General features: G+C 45.1%; 1 protein-coding gene across 1 annotated transcript; it reads left to right on the forward strand.

Annotated features, from left to right (window-relative positions):
* Positions 1–8,562: 8,562 nt before the first annotated feature.
* LOC142217252 (uncharacterized) lies at positions 8,563–18,640 on the forward strand. The gene is made up of 7 exons (XM_075285447.1): positions 8,563–8,678; positions 9,040–9,262; positions 9,590–9,707; positions 14,109–14,200; positions 16,767–17,005; positions 17,343–17,565; positions 18,454–18,640. Exons 1-7 carry the CDS (start codon positions 8,587–8,589, stop codon positions 18,580–18,582), a joined length of 1,116 nt encoding a protein of 371 aa, XP_075141548.1. The 5' UTR covers positions 8,563–8,586; the 3' UTR covers positions 18,583–18,640.
* Positions 18,641–19,953: the final 1,313 nt, after the last annotated feature.

Here is a 19,953-nt window from a genome sequence, read left to right on the forward strand (position 1 = left end):
AATACAAATACCCTCATTTCTTGCTACTGCCATATAGTGCCAGTTTCTGACTGGGAATTCAAAGAATATATTGGGGTTACGTGCACCCACAATTTTTACTACTGGTATACAGTGCCATTGTCTGACTGGGAATTCAAAGAATATATTGGGGTTATAAATACCCTCATTTCTTGCTACTGCCATATAGTGCCAGTTTCTGACTGGTAATTCAAAGAATATATTGGGGTTACGTGCACCCACAATTTTTACTACTGGTATACAGTGCCATTGTCTGACTGGGAATTCAAAGAGTATATTGGGAATACAAATACCCTCATTTCTTGCTACTGCCATATAGTGCCAGTTTCTGACTGGGAATTCAAAGAATATATTGGGGTTACGTGCACCCACAATTTTTACTACTGGTATACAGTGCCATTGTCTGACTGGGAATTCAAAGAATATATTGGGGTTATAAATACCCTCATTTCTTGCTACTGCCATATAGTGCCAGTTTCTGACTGGTAATTCAAAGAATATATTGGGGTTACGTGCACCCACAATTTTTACTACTGGTATACAGTGCCATTGTCTGACTGGGAATTCAAAGAGTATATTGGGAATACAAATACCCTCATTTCTTGCTACTGCCATATAGTGCCAGTTTCTGACTGGGAATTCAAAGAATATATTGGGGTTACGTGCACCCACAATTTTTACTACTGGTATACAGTGCCATTGTCTGACTGGGAATTCAAAGAATATATTGGGGTTATAAATACCCTCATTTCTTGCTACTGCCATATAGTGCCAGTTTCTGACTGGTAATTCAAAGAATATATTGGGGTTACGTGCACCCACAATTTTTACTACTGGTATACAGTGCCATTGTCTGACTGGGAATTCAAAGAGTATATTGGGAATACAAATACCCTCATTTCTTGCTACTGCCATATAGTGCCAGTTTCTGACTGGGAATTCAAAGAATATATTGGGGTTACGTGCACCCACAATTTTTACTACTGGTATACAGTGCCAATTTCTAACTAGGAATTCAAAATGCGCAAGGCTCCCGGAAAGGGACGTGGACGAGGCCGTGGGCGAGGTCGGGGGAATGGTTCTGGGGAGCAAGGTAGCAGTGAAGCCACAGGGCGTCCCGTGCCTACTCCTGTGGGGCAGCAAGCATTGCGCCACTCCACAGTGCCAGGGTTGCTTGCCACATTAACTAAACTGCAGGGTACAAACCTTAGTAGGCCCGAGAACCAGGAACAGGTCTTGCAATGGCTGTCAGAGAACGCTTACAGCACATTGTCCAGCAGCCAGTCAGACTCTGCCTCCTCTCCTCCTATTACCCAACAGTCTTGTCTTCCTTCCTCCCAAAATTCCGAAGCTTTACAGAACAATAACCCAAACTGTCCCTGCTCCCCAGAGCTGTTCTCCGCTCCTTTCATTGTCCCTCAACCTGGATCTCCACGTCACGATTCCACGAACCTAACAGAGGAGCATCTGTGTCCAGATGCTCAAACACTAGAGTCTCCTCCATCTCCGTTCGATTTGGTGGTGGATGACCAGCAACCCACCCTCATCGACGATGATGTGACGCAGTTGCCGTCAGGGCATCCAGTTGACTGGCGCATTGTGCGGGAGGAGGAGATGAGACAGGAGTTGGAAGAGGAAGTGGTGGATGATGAGGACACTGACCCGACCTGGACAGGGGGGATGTCAAGCGGGGAAAGTAGTGTGGATGTTGAGGCAGGTGCAGCACCAAAAAGGGTAGCTAGAGGCAGAGGCAGAGGTCAGCAGCTTAGGCGAAGCCAGGCCACACCCGGAATCTCCCAAGATGTTCCAGTTCGTACCCAGCCCCGAAAAACTCCCACCTCGAGGGCACGTTTCTCGAAGGTGTGGAGTTTTTTCAAGGAATGCGCCGAGGACAGATATAGTGTTGTCTGCACAATTTGCCTCTCGAAATTGATTAGGGGCTCTGAGAAGAGCAACCTGTCCACCACTTCAATGCGCCGTCATTTGGAATCCAAGCACTGGAATCAGTGGCAGGCAGCAACGGCAGGACAAAGGCCGCCTGCCGTTCACGCCACTGCCACTGCCTCTGCCTCTGCCTCTGCCTCTGCCACTGCCACTGCTGACTGTGCTGGCGATGCACTCCAGAGGACGAGCCAGGACACCACTTCATCTGCCTCCGCCACTTTGTTGACTTCTACCTCATCCTCCCCTGGTCCTGTCTTATCTCCTTCTCCTGCACCATCAAAGGCACCATCAGGCGTTTCTTTACAACAACCCACCATCTCTCAGACATTGGAGCGGCGGCAGAAATACACTGCTAACCACCCACACGCGCAAGCCTTGAACGCCAACATCGCTAAACTGCTGGCCCAGGAGATGTTGGCGTTCCGGCTTGTTGAAACTCCCGCCTTCCTGGACCTGATGGCAACTGCGGCACCTCGCTATGCCGTCCCTAGCCGTCACTACTTCTCCCGGTGTGCCGTCCCCGCCTTGCACCAGCACGTGTCACTCAACATCAGGCGGGCCCTTAGTTCCGCGCTTTGCACAAAGGTCCACTTGACCACCGACGCGTGGACAAGTGCATGCGGACAGGGACGCTACATTTCACTGACGGCACACTGGGTGAATGTAGTTGAGGCTGGGACTGCTTCCCAAACTGGCCCGGTGTACCTCGTCTCCCCGCCTAACATTCCTGGCAGGGACACGAGAAGAACACCCCCCTCCTCCTCCTCCTCTACCGCCTCCTCCTCCGCCACCGCCTCCTCCTCCGCCACCGCCTCCTCCTCCGCTGTTAGATTGACCCCAGCTACGAGTTGGAAACGTTGCAGCACTGGCGTTGGTAGACGTCAGCAGGCTGTGCTGAAGCTGATCAGCTTGGGGGACAGACAGCACACTGCCTCCGAGGTGAGGGATGCCCTCCTCGATGAGACGGCAATATGGTTTGAGCCGCTGCACCTGGGCCCAGGCATGGTCGTTTGTGATAACGGCCGGAACCTGGTAGCAGCTCTGGAGCTTGCCGGACTCCAACATGTTCCATGCCTGGCCCACGTCTTCAACCTAGTGGTGCAACGTTTCCTAAAGAGCTACCCCAATGTTCCAGAGCTACTGGTGAAAGTGCGGCGCATGTGCGCCCACTTTCGCAAGTCGACAGTAGCCGCTGCTAGCTTAAAATCTCTCCAGCAACGCCTGCATGTGCCACAACACCGGCTTTTGTGCGACGTCCCCACACGCTGGAACTCAACGTTTCAGATGTTGAATAGAGTGGTTGAGCAGCAGAGACCTTTGATGGAATACCAGTTACAAAACCCTAGGGTGCCACAAAGTCAGCTGCCTCAGTTTCACATCCATGAGTGGCCATGGATGAGAGACCTTTGTGACATCCTACGGGTCTTTGAGGAGTCCACAAGGAGGGTGAGCTCTGAGGATGCGATGGTGAGCCTTACAATCCCGCTCTTGTGTGTTCTGAGAGAATCCCTGATTGACATCAGGGATAACTCAGATCACACAGAGGAGTTAGGGATAGCATCCGATCCGTCACAGCTGGAGAGTAGGTCCACACATCTGTCCGCTTCACTGCGTTTAATGGAGGAGGAGGAGGAGGAGGAGGAGGAGGAAGAAGAGTTGTCCGATGATGTGATGGTGATACAGGAGGCTTCCGGGCAACTTCGAATCGTCCCATTGTTGCAGCGCGGATGGGTAGACATGGAGGATGAGGAGGAAATGGAGATTGAACTTTCCGGTGGGGCCAGAGGAGTCATGCCAACTAACACTGTGGCAGACATGGCTGAGTTCATGTTGGGGTGCTTTACAACCGACAAGCGTATTGTCAAAATCATGGAGGACAACCAGTACTGGATCTTTGCTATCCTTGACCCCCGGTATAAAAACAACATCTCGTCTTTTATTCCGGTAGAGGGGAGGGCCAATCGCATCAATGCTTGCCACAGGCAATTGGTGCAGAATATGATGGAGATGTTTCCAGCATGTGACGTTGGCGGCAGGGAGGGCAGTTCCTCCAGTAGGCAACCAAGTTCTCACCGGTCCACACAAACGAGGGGCACACTGTCTAAGGTCTGGGACACCTTGATGGCACCCCCTCGCCAAAGTGCCGCCACGGAGGGTCCTAGTGTCACCAGGCGTGAGAAGTATAGGCGCATGTTGCGGGAATACCTTTCCGACCACAGCCCTGTCCTCTCCGACCCCTCTGCGCCCTACACGTATTGGGTGTCGAAGTTGGACCTGTGGCTTGAACTTGCCCTATATGCCTTGGAGGTGCTGTCCTGTCCTGCCGCCAGCGTCCTATCTGAGAGGGTGTTCAGTGCAGCCGGTGGCATCATCACTGACAAGCGCACCCGTCTGTCAGCTGAGAGTGCCGACCGGCTCACTTTGATAAAAATGAACCACCACTGGATAGAGCCTTCATTTTTGTGCCCACCTGTGTAAAGCACCCCAACATGAAACTCCATGTCTGTACTCAACCTCTCCAATTCCTCCGCATCCTCATACTCATCCACCATAAGCGTTGCACAATTCTGCTAATACTAGGCTCCCTCCAACATGATTTCCCCCAACTCTGCTGGTTAGAGGCTCCCTCCACCCTGATTTCCACCAACTCTGCTGGTTAGAGGCTCCCTCCACCCTGCTTTCCCACAACTCTGCTGGTTAGAGGCTCCTTCCACCATGAATTTGCCCAAACTGGGCTGTTTAGAGGCTCCCTCCACCATGAATTGGTCCAAACTGGGTTTTTTAGAGGCTCCCTCCACCATGAATTGGTCCAAACTGGGCTGGTTAGAGGCTCCCTCCACCATGAATTGGTCCAAACTGGGCTGGTTAGAGGCTCCCTCCACCATGAATTGGTCCAAACTGGGGTGGTTAGAGGCTCCCTCCACCATTAATTGGTCCAAACTGGGCAGGTTAGAGGCTCCCTCCACCATTAATTGGTCCAAACTGGGCTGGTTAGAGGCTCCCTCCACCATTAATTGGTCCAAACTGGGCTGGTTAGAGGCTCCCTCCACCATGAATTTGCCCAAACTGGGCTGTTTAGAGGCTCCCTCCACCATGAATTTGCCCAAACTGGGCTGGTTAGAGGCTCCCTCCACCATGAATTGGTCCAAACGGGTTTTTAGAGGCTCCCTTCACCATGAATTGGTCCAAACTTGGCTGTTTAGAGGCTCCCTCCACCATGAATTGGTCCAAACTGGGGTGGTTAGAGGCTCCCTCCACCATGAATTTGCCCAAACTGGGCTGTTTAGAGGCTCCCTCCACCATGAATTGGTCCAAACTGGGTTTTTTAGAGGCTCCCTCCACCATGAATTGGTCCAAACTGGGCTGGTTAGAGGCTCCCTCCACCATGAATTGGTCCAAACTGGGCTGGTTAGAGGCTCCCTCCACCATGAATTGGTCCAAACTGGGCTGGTTAGAGGCTCCCTCCACCATGAATTGGTCCAAACTGGGCTGGTTAGAGGCTCCCTCCACCATGAATTTGCCCAAACTGGGCTGTTTAGAGGCTCCCTCCACCATGAATTGGTCCAAACTGGGCTGGTTAGAGGCTCCCTCCACCATGAATTGGTCCAAACTGGGCTGGTTAGAGGCTCCCTCCACCATGAATTTCCCAAAACTTGGCTGTTTAGAGGCTCCCTCCACCATTAATTGGTCCAAACTGGGCTGGTTAGAGGCTCCCTCCACCATGAATTTGCCCAAACTGGGCTGTTTAGAGGCTCCCTCCACCATGAATTTGCCCAAACTGGGCTGGTTAGAGGCTCCCTCCACCATGAATTGGTCCAAACTGGGGTTTTTAGAGGCTCCCTCCACCATGAATTGGTCCAAACTTGGCTGTTTAGAGGCTCCCTCCACCATGAATTGGTCCAAACTGGGGTGGTTAGAGGCTCCCTCCACCATTAATTGGTCCAAACTGGGCTGGTTAGAGGCTCCCTCCACCATGAATTTCCCAAAACTTGGCTGTTTAGAGGCTCCCTCCACCATTAATTGGTCCAAACTGGGCTGGTTAGAGGCTCCCTCCACCATTAATTGGTCCAAACTGGGCTGGTTAGAGGCTCCCTCCACCATGAATTTGCCCAAACTGGGCTGTTTAGAGGCTCCCTCCACCATGAATTTGCCCAAACTGGGCTGGTTAGAGGCTCCCTCCACCATGAATTGGTCCAAACGGGTTTTTAGAGGCTCCCTTCACCATGAATTGGTCCAAACTGGGTTTTTTAGAGGCTCCCTCCACCATGAATTGGTCCAAACTGGGGTGGTTAGAGGCTCCCTCCACCATGAATTTGCCCAAACTGGGCTGTTTAGAGGCTCCCTCCACCATGAATTGGTCCAAACTGGGTTTTTTAGAGGCTCCCTCCACCATGAATTGGTCCAAACTGGGCTGGTTAGAGGCTCCCTCCACCATGAATTGGTCCAAACTGGGCTGGTTAGAGGCTCCCTCCACCATGAATTGGTCCAAACTGGGCTGGTTAGAGGCTCCCTCCACCATGAATTGGTCCAAACTGGGCTGGTTAGAGGCTCCCTCCACCATGAATTTCCCAAAACTTGGCTGTTTAGAGGCTCCCTCCACCATTAATTGGTCCAAACTGGGCTGGTTAGAGGCTCCCTCCACCATGAATTTGCCCAAACTGGGCTGTTTAGAGGCTCCCTCCACCATGAATTGGTCCAAACTGGGCTGGTTAGAGGCTCCCTCCACCATGAATTGGTCCAAACTGGGCTGGTTAGAGGCTCCCTCCACCATGAATTTCCCAAAACTTGGCTGTTTAGAGGCTCCCTCCACCATTAATTGGTCCAAACTGGGCTGGTTAGAGGCTCCCTCCACCATGAATTTGCCCAAACTGGGCTGTTTAGAGGCTCCCTCCACCATGAATTTGCCCAAACTGGGCTGGTTAGAGGCTCCCTCCACCATGAATTGGTCCAAACTGGGGTTTTTAGAGGCTCCCTCCACCATGAATTGGTCCAAACTTGGCTGTTTAGAGGCTCCCTCCACCATGAATTGGTCCAAACTGGGGTGGTTAGAGGCTCCCTCCACCATTAATTGGTCCAAACTGGGCTGGTTAGAGGCTCCCTCCACCATGAATTTCCCAAAACTTGGCTGTTTAGAGGCTCCCTCCACCATTAATTGGTCCAAACTGGGCTGGTTAGAGGCTCCCTCCACCATGAATTTGCCCAAACTGGGCTGTTTAGAGGCTCCCTCCACCATGAATTGGTCCAAACGGGTTTTTAGAGGCTCCCTTCACCATGAATTGGTCCAAACTTGGCTGTTTAGAGGCTCCCTCCACCATGAATTGGTCCAAACTGGGGTGGTTAGAGGCTCCCTCCACCATGAATTTGCCCAAACTGGGCTGTTTAGAGGCTCCCTCCACCATGAATTGGTCCAAACTGGGTTTTTTAGAGGCTCCCTCCACCATGAATTGGTCCAAACTGGGCTGGTTAGAGGCTCCCTCCACCATGAATTGGTCCAAACTGGGGTGGTTAGAGGCTCCCTCCACCATTAATTGGTCCAAACTGGGCTGGTTAGAGGCTCCCTCCACCATTAATTGGTCCAAACTGGGCTGGTTAGAGGCTCCCTCCACCATGAATTTGCCCAAACTGGGCTGGTTAGAGGCTCCCTCCACCATGAATTGGTCCAAACTGGGGTTTTTAGAGGCTCCCTCCACCATGAATTGGTCCAAACTGGGGTTTTTAGAGTCTCCCTCCACCATGAATTGGTCCAAACTGGGGTTTTTAGAGGCTCCCTCCACCATGAATTTGCCCAAACTCTGCTGGTTAGAGGCTCAATCCACCCTGATTTTCAAAACAAATGTTGGTGCCAACCTCAACTTACTACAAGGGCCAAATTCACTGCTGGTGACAAGCTCTCCTCACTGCAAGTGCCAAATACACATGTTTCAAGGTGTTTTCCTACTGTCAGAGAGGTGGTATTGAGTGTGTAAAGTGTGTAGTTGTTAGGCTGTGATGTTGGGGTAATAGAGGGTCTTTGGTGTGTTAGATGCCCCCAGACATGCTTCCCCTGCTGTCCCAGTGTCATTCCAGAGGTGTTGGCATCATTTCCTGGGGTGTCATAGTGGACTTGGTGACCCTCCAGACACGGATTTGGGTTTCCCCCTTAACGAGTATCTGTTCCCCATAGACTATAATGGGGTTCGAAACCCGTTCGAACACACGAACATTGAGCGGCTGTTCGAATCGAATTTCGAACCTCGAACATTTTAGTGTTCGCTCATCTCTAGTAGAGATATAAAATTTTTACAATTACACATAGAAAGGTTAGTGAAATTTTAGACTTTTTGGGACAATAGAATTTTATTATCTCCATAGATTAATACAAAACAGATAAGGCCTTAGTGATGGGAAGTTATTAATAAAACATAGGATATTGTTGTTGGGTTGATGGATCACTAAATACAATAGTCAATGTATTGACCATTTTCTGAATGTTATCAGATTGTTGTGGTTAGTAGGAGGATGACACAGCAGAAGTGTACATGGGTGGACTGTAGGAAGGTCACTATAAAAAGGACACTCAGTGGACAAGATGTACAGCACAACACAAGAGATTCATCTGCAACAAACTTCAACCCAACAGCAACAATGGTGCACTGGACTGCTGAGGAGAAAGCTGCCATTACCTCTACCTGGGCCAAGGTTAATGTTGACCAGGATGGCCATGATGCCCTGACAAGGTAAGGACATGCATATATGTGTATATATATCCTACATTGCTAAATACATCATCACTACTGACCTTATCCTGATAATTTGTTACAATGTATCAAATATATCAGCCAGGATACTGGGAACAATTGTAACACACAACAGTGATAAGTATGAGATATAAAAAGATTGAATATGACTATTTCCATTCATATATAGTGAAGAAGCAGATACTAAGTAGCAAAACGTTTCTACACTTTTCACAATATTCAATAATTCTTTACTGTTTTCTCAAAAAAACTATATAACTACCTGTAAAGTAATATTCAGTCTGTTAGTTTTTTACATTATTGAAACTGTACGTAATAATAAATTGCGCTTTTTCTTTAGGCTTCTGCTTGTGTACCCCTGGACCCAGAGATATTTCAGCAACTTCGGCAACCTGTCCACTGTCACCGCCATCTCTGGCAATGCCAAGGTCAGGGCCCACGGCAGGAAGGTGCTCTCCGCTGTTGGCGGTGCCATCCAGCACCTGGATGGTGTGAAACATCACCTGGCTGACCTCAGCAAGTCCCATGCCCAGACACTCAATGTGGACCCCGAGAACTTCAAGGTAGAGAGAACTTCCTAGTATAACAAGATATTCATTGTCAGTTTATTTCTATGCAAATACTTTGTCTAGTGTACTACAAGGAGATGAATGCTATAAAATCACTGTTGGAAAACTGTAGCATAAGTCTGGGGTTACACATCAAGCGTCCATAGATCCACCCTGTGTAATAGTGCACTTTATCAACAGCCATGTTATTGTTGCTTACTGTTCTATACATATGTGATTGTCTCATAGAAATGAAATGGATGCCTATTTTTACATGAAAAATGTATAGCAATGACACATACATTAAATTACTAAACTAACTCTAAACTTTTTTTTCCACAGCGTCTTGGAGAAGTTCTGGTCATCGTCTTGGCCTCCAAGATGGGAAATTCATTCACCCCTCAGGTCCATGCTGCCTGGGAGAAGTTCGTCAATGTCTTGGTTGCTGCTCTGACCCACGGCTATTTCTAAATCACCAAGACATTTCTTGTGAAGATGTTTGAAAAACTTGCAGAAAATAAAATAAAAATAACTTGTGAAAGTTAGAATTGTCTTCCTCCTTATTATGTTTATTCAGTCGGTCTTGATCGTGTGTAGATCACGCAGATGCTCGGTTGTCACAGGACAGATATTGTGGTATTGAATAACACTATGTATGGACAACTTAGGAGATCATAAAGTGGTGGCATATCCTAGCAATGTCATAATTACTCTATAAGATCATAATTACTAAAACAAATGAGAAAATCAAAAGGAATTAATACAAAAAGTGTAACACCCCCATATACAGGGCTTAACGGCAGTCTACCACCTCTCCCCAGCATATGTAACTGCTACCACCATATTATAGAACACATTACAGTGATAAACAATATACCTTTGTTATATATGTCACAGTTGAAGTGATATACAAATGAGACAGTTGATGCACAGGGGCGGGCCTTCAGCCCTAGGAGAACTGCTCTTATTGTGCTCCTATACAATGGGTGATATCATATCAGCAGGAGGATCAACTCTCTTCAAACAGGGTAGTGCAAGTTGGACATGGCAAGGGTCTGAGGTGAAATAAGGTGAACGCCTGCCCCTAGTGCCTCAACTGCCTCATTTGCATTAACTTCAAAGTTGCTTTTCTAAAAATATATAAAAGTAATGTATATAACAAAGATATGTATATATATATATATATATATATATATATATTACTAAAAAAGTATTGCAGCACTCTGACACAGCACAAAGAATATAAAAAACAGAGATAAAAACTGCATTATTGCTATTATTGTAGGTGTCCCCCAAGGCTCCGTCCTAGGACCCCTCCTGTTCTCCTTCTACACCCTTGGCCTGGGCCAACTCATAGAATCTCATGGTTTCCAGTACCATTGTTATGCCGACGACACTCAAATCTACATCTCTGGACCAGACATTACCTCCCTGCTGGCCAGAGTTCCAGATTGTTTAGCAGCTGTAGCCTCCTTCCTCTTCTCCCGCTTTCTCAAACTGAACATGGAAAAAATGGAGTTCATCATTTTCACCCCACCCTGTATGGCCCCTCCACCTGACAGATCTATCAAAGTTAACGGAACCCCACTTTCCCCTGTCCCACAGGCCCGATGTCTTGGGGTTACCCTGGACTCTGACCTATCCTTCAAGTCACAGGTTCAAACCCTCAACACCTTCTGCCGCCTCCAGCTCAAAAACATCTATCGAATCCGCTCCTTCCTCACCCCTGAAACTACCAAGATGCTTGTCCATGCCCTCATAATCTCCTGCTTAGACTACTGCAACACCCTCCTCCATGGACTCCCAGCAAACACCCTCGCCCCCCTCCAGTCCACCTTAAACTGCTCTACCTGCTTAATCCACCTCACCCCCGATCTTCATCGGCTGCTCCCCACTGCCAGTCCCTCCACTGGCTACCTATAGCCCAGCGAATTGAGTTCAAGCTATTAACGTTAACATTCAAAGCGATCCACAAACTGTCCCCTCCATATATCTCTGACCTAATCTCCCGCTACCTGCCCATACGTAACCTCAGCTCCTCCAATGACCTCTTACTCCGCTCTCATCCGCTCCTCACACAACCATCTCCAAGATTTCTCCCGTGCATCCCCCATACTCTGGAACTCCTTACCACGACACATAAGACTGACCCCCACAATCACAGGCTTCAAGAAGGCCCTGAAGACTCACCTATTCAGGAAGGCCTACAACCTCCAATAACACTATCACCGCACCACCATCTGTACAGTCTCCCCTCTCCTTCTGTCTCTACCCCCCTTCCCTCATAGATTGTAAGCCCTTGTGGGCAGGGCCCTCTACCCCACCGTGCCAGTCGGTCATTGTTAGTATTATATCTACCTGTATATTTTGTGTATTGTATGTAAACCCCCAAATGTAAAGCACCATGGATTTAATGGTGCTATATAAATAAACAATAATAATAGTAATAATAATAATAACAATAATAAGGTCTACAGACTAAATATATAAATTTGAGGTTCTTTGTTGTACATATGTGATCAAACAGTAGGAAGCCCACTTGTCCCGACAAGGCAAACACATTAAGGTAGGACCCTACAATAATACCTGTCTTGGACCCAAATATGGAGTCTACAGTGTGAACACAGGGCAATTAACATTCCTCTCCTGGACCCAGAACAGGTCAACAGTGTGAATACAGGGAAAACAGGATCCAAAGCATAATCTACTTAAATAGCCTTGGGGAGATGGGGAACTGAAAGACATCCTTTTTTCCAAATAAAGAGACCTGTGCAATTGAATGGAAGTGAAAGTCCAATTGAGGGGAACACACTCCTCTTGCTATATACATACAAGTCACTTCAAACAGCACCTCCCACTGTGGACAGGTGCAAGCTACTGTCTGAATTTTGCCATATATATATATATATATATATATATATATATATATATATATATATATACACACACACACACACACACATTTCCCCACTGTGAGACTATTAAAGGATTATATATATATATATATATATATATATATATTTAAAGGGTGTTTTCAAGCCCCCCTCTTCAAGTAAATGTAGCTTTTTGCATTTCTCTGCACAGTCAGGTGACCAGGAACACCATGGAGAGCATGGTAAACTTATAAGAGGCTAGACAAGTCAACCCCCTTAAAGATAGGCCATCAGTATCTGATTGGTTGGGGTAAAAAATTCAGCAACAATCAGCTCTCTTGGTCTGCAAAGCTATAGAGATGAACATAACCCAAAGGCAGCTCTGCATCTATTTCTTGAATAGGAGCAGAGTTGTGTCTTCTTCTAACTATTTAGCTTCTAGCACTTGTAGGCAGCTGGATCAGTTGATCATTTTGGTTCCAGGTATTGGACCTCTACTGATGGGATAATGATAAGTAAAGATGGTGGTGAACTTCTAAGGATTTGTTTAGTCCCATATTCGGACAAAGTGATCCTCCAGGTTTGCTTCGGTCTGAACTTGTTCAGATAGTTCCAGAAGTGAAATTGTTATACTCTGATGTCTCTTCAGCGCAATGAATGTCGCAGCAACCCTTTTAGTTTGTATGAGAACAATCCCAAGTTGTTAAAAACCGAACAATGTTGAATATTCTGGTTGAACCTGGTTTGTTATGTAATGATTCGCTCATCTCTACCGTTGAGCTATTCTCTGGACAAGTCATCAGTATGGAAAATGCTGGGGGGGCTGGAAAACCACAGGTTTGGTTAATGAAAATGTACCAAAAAAAACAGGAAATAGGAGAATCCCTTTACCTTATAACAGGATGCTATAAACATAATCTTTATGAATACCTATGAAAAGATGCCTATATAAATATTACAAAACTCAGAAAAATAAATTGGGGGGTATATATTTAATAGTGTATTGACACTTCCTCAATGAAAGATTGCTGATCTATAGCCCCATTCATTTACAGTAATTATTATTTCCTACAATGTATCTATTACATCAATGGGCCTTGCATTAGTGTACAATAGCCAGGTTACTACCGATTTTTACATTAACATCGCCATTGATTAGTCTCAGTTACAGCCACACAAAGTCCCCTCCATAGAGACTCACACTGGTGGTTAAGGTTAAGATAGCTGTCAGCCTATTTAGTAAGACTAATATCGCTGACTCTCAGGACTGTAGTGAAAACAACACAAAAACAGCCTATGGCAGCAAAAATACTGAAGCTCAGCTATAATGACTCATGTCTGGATCACTAATCATGGGGTAAATTACTACTGGGATCTGTAAAATCCATATGACCTAGCATACTGATATATATATATGATCCCATTATTTATGAGCTAGCCAGGTCCTCTGCAAGTGTAAAAGCATACCTAATGTATTTCTGAAGTCACTGTTTCATCATGGATGCAAAGCTCATGCAGTATTCATAACATAAAGAAAGATCCCATATAGATTTAGCGCATAGTTCCCCCTCCTCCCAGTTATGCCATTGCCTGTGGTATTCCTAGGAATAACTTTATTAAAGTCAACCTCTCAAACCTCTGACCAGGCACAAATTCATTCGTGAATGTGAGACAATGACTTTGTTTACTAATAAAAAAAAGTTGAATTGAATTGGAATTGCAGGTAAAGTTGGTCATACTTGGGGTCTCTACACGCCCCAGAGTATAATAATAGGAAGCCAGAGAGGATGAGCAAAAAAAACCCCCAAACCAAGCATTTATCGGTGTTCAGGTTTTCTTCTGGCTGTCCATCATGTCTTATGGCCCCCACGTCATATAGGGGTGTCGAAGTCATTATACTTTGGTGATACACTGTATATACGTATGCTGGATCATTAAAGTGTGATGGCATTGATGGTCTCCATGTGACTGCTGATGCCTAATCACAGGCCTCAGTGGAGACCTTGGGGCAGGAGGACATGTCAGGCGGCCAGTAGTTACACCAGAATGTCAGAGGATGCTGCAGCAGATTCCAGGGAGGGTAAGGGTAAGTTCAGACAGGGTTTTTTGGTCGCCTCAAGTTCCGGACCAAAAACCGGGTAGCTGCGAGTGAAAGACAATGCACTGCACCAGCATCCAGCCATGCACTCCGCTCCGGATTAGGCCCAATGAATGGGCCTAGTCTGAAGGAGGGAGTGTCTTCAGGCTGAATTTCGAGGCGACTCAGCCTGAAGAATGAACACCTCGCTTCTTTTTTCCGGGAGCTGGTAGAAAAGGCTCCCGGGAAAAAACTCCTGAGCGGCTCCCATTCATTTCAATGGGAGCCATCTTTTTGGTCAGGATTTTGAAGCGGATACGGCCTCAAAATCCTGACCAAAAATCTCAGTGTAAACTTACAATTAGGGGTTTTTTTTTCTTCATGTCTACACAACCTCCCTGGCCTCTGAATATACTCTATAGAAACCCCAAAGAATAATCAACTTTGGTGGTGTTGACTAGTGCACACCCCCAAAAATTTCAGGATCGGTCAAACCTCAAATTTTTGGAAAATCCACAATGAACTTGATTCATTACCGACCACTTCACCAATCTCTAATTGTGAGTAAACTTTTTTTTTTTTTTTTTTAAGCTGGTCTTCTTTCCACACTCATCGTGGGGTATGTGAAAACATTAGAAATAAATACAGTTCCTACACCTGTATGTGGTCAGTGATGACATATTAGCAGATGAGGCACTGTGCTAGACACAGGTTGCACAAACTATCCATAATTCAATATCAAATTTTAGTCATTTTAATCACACACAAATTTTTCAACATTCACTTATTGTAAGGGGTTATTAGAAGTAACTTATATCTTGTCTATGCATCAGAAGTCATATGCAATTGGAAAATGCTACAAAAAAATGAACGGTTTTATAAATAGGTTTTTGTGAGATCTGACTAGCTTGGTCATCCCATAAGTTACAGGTGTAAGGGAGTCAAAGGAGTGAAAATAATAAAATTATATACCTGAGGGTAGTAAAGGCCTGAAAACAGGGTTTAGACTCTAGACCCTTGTCAGCATATACAGTAACTGAAACACAGAAACAACTATGCCTCAGTATACATCTGTATTTCTTATAGTTATGGTCTGGTTTAACAAAAAAAAAAAACAACTCTGAGGCAAATTTACTATTACTATCTTATAAGTAAATAGCTTAGAAACTGGACTAGATGCGCCAAATTTATCACAGTACACTCTGGATGAGAAATTTAGTACATCTTTAGATACTTCTAACTTTAAACAACCTCTTTCCATTGTTATTCAAGTGTATCTGTGCAAATCACACCAGTTTACTGTATATACCGTATTTTTCGGACTATAAGACGCACCTAGGTTTTAGAGGAGGAAAATAGGGGAAAAAAATTTTGAAGCAAAAACTAGTAAAATATTTAATATATGGGAGTTGTAGTTTTGCAACAGCTGCAAGGCCACATTGACAGGTGACCCTGCAGCTGTACGGGGATGCATAGAGTGGTTTTTTTTGCGGGTCCAGAAGTACTTTTTAGTTATACCATTTTGGGGAATATCTATTGCTTAGATCACCTTTTATTGAAAAAAAAAAACGGTGGTTTATGATATATGATTTTCTACTTTTATATATATATTCTAGGGACAGGAGGTGATTTAGAACTTTTATTTATTTCATATTTTTATTATATATTTTTAAAGCTTTTTTTTTTTTTTTTTACTATTTTATTCCCCTCCCGGGGCTTGAACCTGCGGTCACTTGATCGCAAGTCCCATAGACGGCAATACAACTGTATTGCCGTCTATGGGACATTCTGTCTATTAGTATTACGGCTGGTCATAGAGACCAGCCGCAATACTAATACAGCAGTGACAGGCCTGGGAGCCTCATTAGGCTCCCGGCTGTCACCCGAACAGGTCGGCTCCTGCGATATCGCCACGCAGGAGCCGGCCTGCAACTTTACAGGTACGGGGCCGGTGGGGACCGGCCCCGGGGGAGAAGGGGCCGCTGATACTGACCCGGCATCCGCTGTACTAGAGAGGCGGATGCCAGGGAGGGATAGACGCCGGGGCCTGAGACATCGCTGCCCTGCCCTGCATGAAGCCAGCGGCGGGGGGACGGAGGAGCGGAATAGCATCACTCCTCCCGCTGCTGGCTTCATGCAGGGCAGGGCAGCGATGTCTCAGGCCCCGGCACCTGTAATGGCGTCTATCACTTGCCGGCTTCCGCCTCTCTATTAGAGCGGGTGCCAGGCGCCACATTCGGCCTATAAGACGCACCCTTCTTTTCCCCCAAAATTTTGGGGAAAAAAAGTGCGTCTTATAGTCCGAAAAATACGGTAATATAGGATGCCAATATAAATATATTTTTACAATTAGACATAGAAAGGTTAGTGAATGATTCTAGGGAAGAAGACCTCCATAATAAAATATGGGATGAAGACTTATTATGCTTAACCTGGTACAATGCATGATTGATACGACATAAATATAAAAAGATGATAAAATATTAATATAACTTGGGATATTATTGATGACTCATGGTATGACTAAGAACAATAGTTAATGTATTGACCATTTTCTGAATGTTATCAGATTGTTGTGGTTAGTAGGAGGATGACACAGCAGAAGTGTACATGGGTGGACTGTAGGAAGGTCACTATAAAAAGGACACTCAGTGGACAAGATGTACAGCACAACACAAGACCTTCATCTGTAACAAACTTCAACCCAACAACAACAATGGTGCACTGGACTGCTGAGGAGAAAGCTGCCATTACCTCCACCTGGTCCAAGGTTAATGTTGAGCAGGATGGTCATGATGCCCTGACAAGGTAAGGACATGAATATATGTATATATATCCTGCACTGCTAAATACATCATCACTATTGACCTTATCCTGATAATTTGTTTACAATGTATCAAATATATTAGCCAGGATACTGGGAACAATTGTGACACACAGCAGTTATCAGTAGAATGAATATGAATATTTCCATTCATATTATAGTAGGCAAGCAGATACTAAATAACAAAACATTTCTACACTGTTGACAATATTCAATAATTCTTTACGGCTTTCAAATGTAAATTCATATAAAGCAATATTCAATCTGTTAGTTTTTTACATTATGGAAACATATGAGAATGAGTTATGCTTTTCTTTTTAGGCTTATGCTTGTGTACCCCTGGACCCAGAGATATTTCAGCAACTTTGGCAACCTGTCCACTGTCACCGCCATCTCTGGCAATGCCAAGGTCAGGGCCCATGGCAGGAAGGTGCTCTCTGCTGTTGGTGGTGCCATCCAGCACCTGGATGGTGTGAAACATCACCTGGCTGACCTCAGCAAGTCCCATGCCCAGACACTCAATGTGGACCCCGAGAACTTCAAGGTAAAGAACAACAATATAAGAAGACATTCATTTTAAGTTTTTCCATGCAAATACTTGTCTTTAATACTACAGGGAGGTGAATGTTTTGAAAGTACTAATGTAAAATTGTAGCATAAGTATAGGGCTATAGGGTTACATGGCGACTTTGGTCACGACTCCGACCATGTGCCCATACATTATTGTGTCACTCTGCCACTCTATTCTGACTACAACTTTTAGTCACCACAAATATAAAAAGCACAATGCTTAGTCTGTTTGTGACTAGAAGTAGCAGCACCCTTGAGGTTGCAGTGCAAATCCATTCACTTACATTAGGAAAGAGGTCTTTGGTTGTACGATGGTAGTTGCAGAACTCGCCATGTAGCCCTAGTCTAACTGCTTGTTTTGATAGAAGTTCACATAGCTGCCACCAGTGTCTACGTGGTTTGTCCAGGGCCCACAAGTACAACTCATGATGAAGGACCACTATACAGCCACCCAAATCATCTAAATATAATAAACTTGGTAGTTTGTGAAATATTTTACCCAGTTCTTGTATGGGCAGATGTATGACATCCTCTATGTTACCTGTATGTAGTTTACTGAGTGTGCTATGCTTTGAACCATTCTTGCTGAGGTCGCGGAGTAAGGGTCGGCAGACTAGCCCCTCTGGGTCAAGGGCCTACCAGGGCATTTACCTGTCCCCTGTGTGCCTCTGCACGTCTACTTAAAACCTTTAACCAGCTTTCTCTTTCAGTGCTTGTGAAAAGCTGTTATTGTTGCTTACGGTCCTATATGTATGTGATTGTCTCATAGAAATGAAATGGATGCCTATTTGTACATGCAAAAATGCATAGCAATGGCACATAGGTTAAATTACTAAACTAATTCTAAACTTTTTTTCCACAGCGTCTTGGAGAAGTTCTGGTCATCGTCTTGGCCTCCAAGATGGGAAACTCATTCACCCCTCAGGTCCATGCTGCCTGGGAGAAGTTCGTCAATGTCTTGGTTGCTGCTCTGAGCCACGGCTATTTCTAAATCACCAAGACATTTCTTGTGAAAATGTTTGAAAAACAACTTGCAATAAGGAAAATAAAAATAAGTTGTAAAAATGTGACTTTTTTTCCTCCTTATTTTGTTTGTTCAATCTGTCCTGGTTATGTGTAGATCACTCAGGTGCTCGGTTGTCACAGGATCAGTATTGTATCTTGGGCAGTGAAATTGTATGCCCAACTCATAACCAGAAAAATGACAAGATGGTTCCGATGTAAAGGCAGTTTTCCATTGTGTAAAGTGATGGCATATTGCTAGAATATGCCATCACTTTATGACAGTGGGGATCTGACTTTTGTGACTGGGGTCTCTGTGCTGGAACTGTTCTTCTCCACATGGGGCCCAGGCCATTCAAGTGAATCAGGCCTACATAGCCAAGTGACCAGGAACACCACTGTAAATAGAACACCTAAAAGATCCGAAATTGATGGCTTATCCCACCAAAGTCATAATGTCATAATAAGTTCATTATCATGCAAGGAAATGGGAAAACCCCTGTAGAGAACATGAAAAACAAAAGGAAGTTTAAAACTTAACAGCCCCTGTATTTAGGGCCTAAGGTTGATCTGCACATTGGAAAATAAGTGCTTTATAAATACACACAGATACATACACACACATATATATATATTGTGACAGGACAAGGGGAAAGTGTTAGAAAGAGTATACATACAGTATATTGATAACTCTCATATTTGTTCTAAAATTGGCTGGTAAAGTTTGTAGCAAGAAAAGCTGTGTTCCTTGCTCAAGGGTTTTACCAAAACCCTGGTAAAAGGTTTGGCTTCTGGAGTAGGGAGAGATAGCTGTGCCTCTACTCCATTCAGCCAATACAGGTATTTGGGATGAGTGGGGTTAATTCCTTGCAATCCTGAGGTGTATAAAATGGCGGACAGCACTCATATGGTCATATGTTCATTAATAAAAAATGCTTCATATACCGGCTAAAGTCCACCCTTTCATTTTGTGTACTTACTTTCTGGACACCTTGTATATTCTCTACCACATTTCTGCTTTGTGTAGGCAATAACTTTTAATTGTCCGTCAATTTATTTTGGACATTAGCAGGCCTAGAAGTGTAATTTTCTGAAATTGCAAGAACATTTCCCCAACTCAGTTCTGTGCTGGATAAAAACATATATATATATATATATATATATATATATATATATATATATATATATATAAACATATATAACCCCCCCCCCCCCCCAAGATGGGCTATGGGTATCTGATTGGTGGGTGTCTGCTATCCAGACAATGTAATGATCAGCTGATCCTGCTTCCTCTAGTGTGATGGTATAGAGATGGATGGGCTATCTACCTATCACTTCAATAGTAGCAGAGCTTCATCCA

Source organism: Leptodactylus fuscus, chromosome 8 (assembly GCF_031893055.1).
Source record: "Leptodactylus fuscus isolate aLepFus1 chromosome 8, aLepFus1.hap2, whole genome shotgun sequence".
NCBI lineage: Eukaryota > Metazoa > Chordata > Amphibia > Anura > Leptodactylidae > Leptodactylus > Leptodactylus fuscus.

Excerpts from the sequence above, each read along its gene's own strand:
- LOC142217252 (XM_075285447.1), top strand. The coding sequence starts at position 8,587 with ATGGTGCACTGGACTGCTGAGGAGAAAGCTGCCATTACCTCTACCTGG. Across the intron at positions 9,263-9,589 it reads TGGACCCCGAGAACTTCAAG|CGTCTTGGAGAAGTTCTGGT; the intron begins GTAGAGAGAACT and ends TTTTTTCCACAG. Across the intron at positions 17,006-17,342 it reads GGTCATGATGCCCTGACAAG|GCTTATGCTTGTGTACCCCT; the intron begins GTAAGGACATGA and ends TTTTCTTTTTAG.